Raw genomic sequence first — 5000 nt, 5'->3', positions numbered from 1 at the left:
TGTAGAAGGCATCAACCCCCTCTCAGAACATATCACCCAGGCCTCAGACACTCCCCTGTCAGCTGACCTCAGGGCCAACATCACCAGCAAGAGCCCTGCGCTCTACATCTACACCTCAGGAACCACTGGTAAGAACCTCAGTCCTCCAATACACCTCAGGACCCACTGGTAAGAACCCCAGTCCTCCACTACACCTCAGGACCCACTGGTAAGAACCTCAGTCCTCCTCTACACCTCAGGAACCACTGGTAAGAACCTCAGTCCTCTTCTACACCTCAGTCCTCCTCTACACCTCAGTCCTCTTCTACACCTCAGTCCTCTTCTACACCTCAGTCCTCTTCTACACCTCAGTCCTCTTCTACACCTCAGTCCTCTTGGACACCTCAGTCCTCTTGGACACCTCAGGAACCACTGGAAAGAACCTCAGTCCTCCTCTACACCTCAGTCCTCTTCTACACCTCAGTCCTCCTCTACACCTCAGTCCTCCTCTACACCTCAGTCCTCTTCTACACCTCAGTCCTCTTCTACACCTCAGTCCTCTTCTACACCTCAGTCCTCTTCTACACCTCAGTCCTCTTCTACACCTCAGTCCTCTTCTACACCTCAGTCCTCCTCTACACCTCAGTCCTCCTCTACACCTCAGTCCTCTTCTACACCTCAGTCCTCTTCTACACCTCAGTCCTCTTGGACACCTCAGGAACCACTGGAAAGAACCTCAGTCCTCCTCTACACCTCAGTCCTCTTCTACACCTCAGTCCTCCTCTACACCTCAGTCCTCCTCTACACCTCAGTCCTCTTCTACACCTCAGTCCTCCTCTACACCTCAGTCCTCCTCTACACCTCAGTCCTCTTCTACACCTCAGTCCTCTTCTACACCTCAGTCCTCTTCTACACCTCAGTCCTCTTCTACACCTCAGTCCTCTTCTACACCTCAGTCCTCTTCTACACCTCAGTCCTCCTCTACACCTCAGTCCTCTTGGACACCCCAGGAACCACTGGAAAGAACCTCAGTCCTCCTCTACACCTCAGTCCTCTTCTACACCTCAGTCCTCTTCTACACCTCAGTCCTCCTCTACACCTCAGTCCTCTTCTACACCTCAGGAACCACTGGTAAGAACCTCAGTCCTCTTCTACACCTCAGTCCTCTTCTACACCTCAGTCCTCCTCTACACCTCAGTCCTCCTCTACACCTCAGTCCTCCTCTACACCTCAGTCCTCCTCTACACCTCAGTCCTCTTCTACACCTCAGTCCTCTTCTACACCTCAGTCCTCTTCTACACCTCAGTCCTCTTGGACACCTCAGTCCTCTTGGACACCTCAGGAACCACTGGAAAGAACCTCAGTCCTCCTCTACACCTCAGTCCTCTTCTACACCTCAGTCCTCCTCTACACCTCAGTCCTCCTCTACACATCAGTCCTCTTCTACACCTCAGTCCTCTTCTACACCTCAGTCCTCCTCTACACCTCAGTCCTCTTCTACACCTCAGTCCTCTTCTACACCTCAGTCCTCTTCTACACCTCAGTCCTCTTCTACACCTCAGTCCTCTTCTACACCTCAGTCCTCTTCTACACCTCAGTCCTCCTCTACACCTCAGTCCTCTTCTACACCTCAGTCCTCTTCTACACCTCAGGAACCACTGGTAAGAACCTCAGTCCTCCTCTACACCTCAGTCCTCTTCTACACCTCAGTCCTCTTCTACACCTCAGGAACCACTGGTAAGAACCTCAGTCCTCCTCTACACCTCAGTCCTCCTCTACACCTCAGGAACCACTGGTAAGAACCTCAGTCCTCTTCTACACCTCAGGAACCACTGGTACCACTCCTTCCAGTCCTGGGACTAGGGCAGGAAGGAGCTGGGAATGGTTTCTGGAAAGGGCTCCTAGTCCCCTAATGGATGAATTTTGATGTAGGCACTTCATGTACATCTGAAATAATTGTTGTTGTTGCTTATACCTATTGTTTCCTGGGGGTAGGATTTGTTATGAATACGTCATTCAATGCACTGTGTCTATTGTCAATAGATAACCCACTGTCTATAGATAACCCACTGTCCATAGATAACCCACTGTCCTATCTGACTGTAGGTCTACCTAAAGCGGCCCTGGTGACCCAGGAGAGGGTGTGGACTGCGTCCTTTATCCAAGCCGTCTCAGGCGTGACGTCGGAGGATGTGTTCTATATCAACCTGCCTCTCTATCACAGCGCAGGCTTCCTCATTGGACTCGCTGGGGCCATCGAGAGGGGTAACGTTACGACTCTTATTTTGAAATGCTAGGAATGAGTTGTCAGATTGTTTATTTAACGTGTCAATGTGTTTGTATCTGCCCCCTATTCAAATAAACCATACAGAATTGAGTCATACTCTATACATATCAGAGCAGAGTGTATCGCATGATGAACGAAGCCAATCAGAGCAGAGTGTATCGCATGATGAACGAAGCCAATCAGAGCAGAGTGTATCGCATGATGAACGAAGCCAATCAGAGCAGAGTGTATCGCATGATGAACGAAGCCAATCAGAGCAGAGTGTATCGCATGATGAACGAAGCCAATCAGAGCAGAGTGTATCGCATGATGAACGAAGACAATCAGAGCAGAGTGTATCGCATGATGAACGAAGCCAATCAGAGCAGAGTGTATCGCATGATGAACGAAGCCAATCAGAGCAGAGTGTATCGCATGATGAACGAAGCCAATCAGAGCAGAGTGTATCGCATGATGAACGAAGCCAATCAGAGCAGAGTGTATCGCATGATGAACGAAGCCAATCAGAGCAGAGTGTATCGCATGATGAACGAAGCCAATCAGAGCAGAGTGTATCGCATGATGAACGAAGCCATTAGACACATTAGTAGTTTTCACACTCATATATTCCACATAGGAGTTCGACATGTTTCGTGTTGCACAGTGAAAAGATGACTTTGGTCTACTTTTAAAACATGTCCTAAATAAGATGGTGTAAGTTAATCAGGATATATGATTAAATACCCAATCTGTTACATCATCTGTCTCTTTTTATACCAGGCATAACAGTTGTTCTGAGGAGAAAGTTTTCAGCGTCTCAGTTCTGGGAGGACTGTAGGAAACATCATGTAACAGTGATGCAGTACATCGGAGAGACCATGAGATACCTCTGCAACACACCCATGGTAAAGGACACCTCGTCTAGGACACCAATCCTTGTGTGGCTCAGTTGGTAGAGTATGGCGCTTGCAATGCCAGGGTTGTGGGTTCGATTTCCCACTGGGGACCAGTACGAAAATGTTTCCCAACGTGAGAATGAGACAGGGGTGAATTTGGGAGCAGCATCATGTTGCAACTGCTTTCTGTACAGGGCCGTAGTTTATTCACTAAATTAGATTCTCTAGTTGACCGACCCTGGATTTACTCTACCGGTCAAACGTTTTAGAACACCTACTCATTCAAGGGTTTTTCTACTATTTTCTACATTGTAGAATGATAGTGAAGACATTGAAACTATGAAATAACACATATGGAATCATGTAGTAACCAAAAAAGTGTTAAACAAATCAAAATATATTTTATATTTGAGATTCTTCAGAGTAGCCACCTTTTGACTTGATGACAGCTTTGCACACTCTTGAAATTCAACCAGCTTCAAGAGGAAGTCACCTGGAAAGCATTTCAATTAACAGGTGTGCCTTCTCAAAAGTTAATTTGTGGAATTTCTTTCCTTAATGCATTTGAGCCAATCAGTTGTGTTGTGACAAGGTAGAGGTGGTATACAGAAGATAACCCTATTTGGTAAAAGACCAAGTCCATATTATGGCAAGAACAGCTCAAATAAGCAAAGAGAAACGACAGTCCATCATTACTTTAAGACATGAAGATCAGTCAATATGGAACATTTCAAGAACTTTGAACGTTTCTTCAAGTGCAGTCGCAAAAACCATCAAGCGCTATGATGAAACTGGCTCTCATGAGAACTGCCACAGGAAAGGAAGACCCAGAGTTACCTCTGCTGCAGAGGATAAGTTCATTAAAGTTACCAGCCTCAGAAATGGCAGCCCAAATAACTGCTTCACAGAGTTCAAGTATCAGACACATTTCAACATCAACTGTTCAGAGGAGACTGTGTGAATCAGGCCTTCATGGTCGAATTGCTGCAAATAAACTACTACTAAAGGACACCAATAAGAAGAAGAGACTTGCTTGGGCCAAGAAACATGGGCAATGGACATTAGACTGGTCCTTTGGTCTGGAGTCCAAATTTGACATTTTTGGTTCCAATTTTTGGTTCCATCTGTGTGGATGGACGGATGATCTCTGCATGTGTGGTTCCCACCGTAAAGCATGGAGGAGGAGATGTGATGGTGTGGGGGTGCTTTGCTGGTGACACCGTCTGCGATTTTATTTACAATTCAATGCACACTTAACCAGCATGGCTACCACAGCATTCTGCAGCGATACGCCATCACATCTGGTTTGGGCTTAGTGGGACTATCATTTTGTTTTTCAACAGGACAATGACCCAACACACCTCCGGGCTGTGTAAGGGCTATTTGACCAAGAAGGAGAGCGATGGAGTGCTGCATCAGAGGACTTGGCCTCCACAATGCCCCGACCTCAACCCATTTGAGATGGTTTGGGATGAGTCGGACCGCGGAGTGAAGGAAAAGCAGCCAACAAGTGCTCAGCATATGTGGGAACTCCTTCAAGACTATTGGAAAAGCATTCCAGGTGAAGCTGGTTGAGAGAATGCCAAGCGTGTACAAAGCTGTCATCAAGGCAAAGGGTGGCTACTTGGAAGAATCTCAAATATAAAATATATTTCGATTTGTTTAACACTTTTTTTGGTTACTACATGATTCCATATGTGTTATTTCATGGTTTTGATGTCTTCACTATTATTCTACAATGTAGAAAATAGTAAAATAAAGAAAAACCCTTGAATGAGTAGGTGTTCTAAAACTTTTGACCGGTAGTGTACCTGCCAACTGTGAACTGTCTAGCTTTGGACACTCTGTGTGTGTTTTAT

The 5000-nt window shown here is 46.4% G+C and overlaps 1 protein-coding gene across 2 annotated transcripts in view; it reads left to right on the top strand.

The window, feature by feature from the left end:
• Nucleotides 1–5000, top strand: part of zgc:101540 (hsFATP2a_ACSVL_like domain-containing protein) — a 23168-nt gene that overhangs the window by 5297 nt on the left and 12871 nt on the right. For both annotated transcript variants that reach the window (XR_004211148.1, XM_031832993.1), the window contains exons 2-4: nt 1–128; nt 2086–2244; nt 3026–3150. The exon at nt 1–128 is cut by the window's left edge and continues 82 nt beyond it. Coding sequence is in view for 1 of the 2 variants with exons in the window: in XM_031832993.1 (XP_031688853.1) it covers nt 1–128; nt 2086–2244; nt 3026–3150 (412 nt within the window). In the remaining variant the exon portion in view is untranslated. The remainder of the gene's footprint in view (nt 129–2085; nt 2245–3025; nt 3151–5000) is intronic.

This window comes from Oncorhynchus kisutch, linkage group LG10, assembly GCF_002021735.2.
Source record: "Oncorhynchus kisutch isolate 150728-3 linkage group LG10, Okis_V2, whole genome shotgun sequence".
Lineage (NCBI taxonomy): Eukaryota > Metazoa > Chordata > Actinopteri > Salmoniformes > Salmonidae > Oncorhynchus > Oncorhynchus kisutch.
This window is presented reverse-complemented; position numbering and strand designations above follow the sequence as displayed.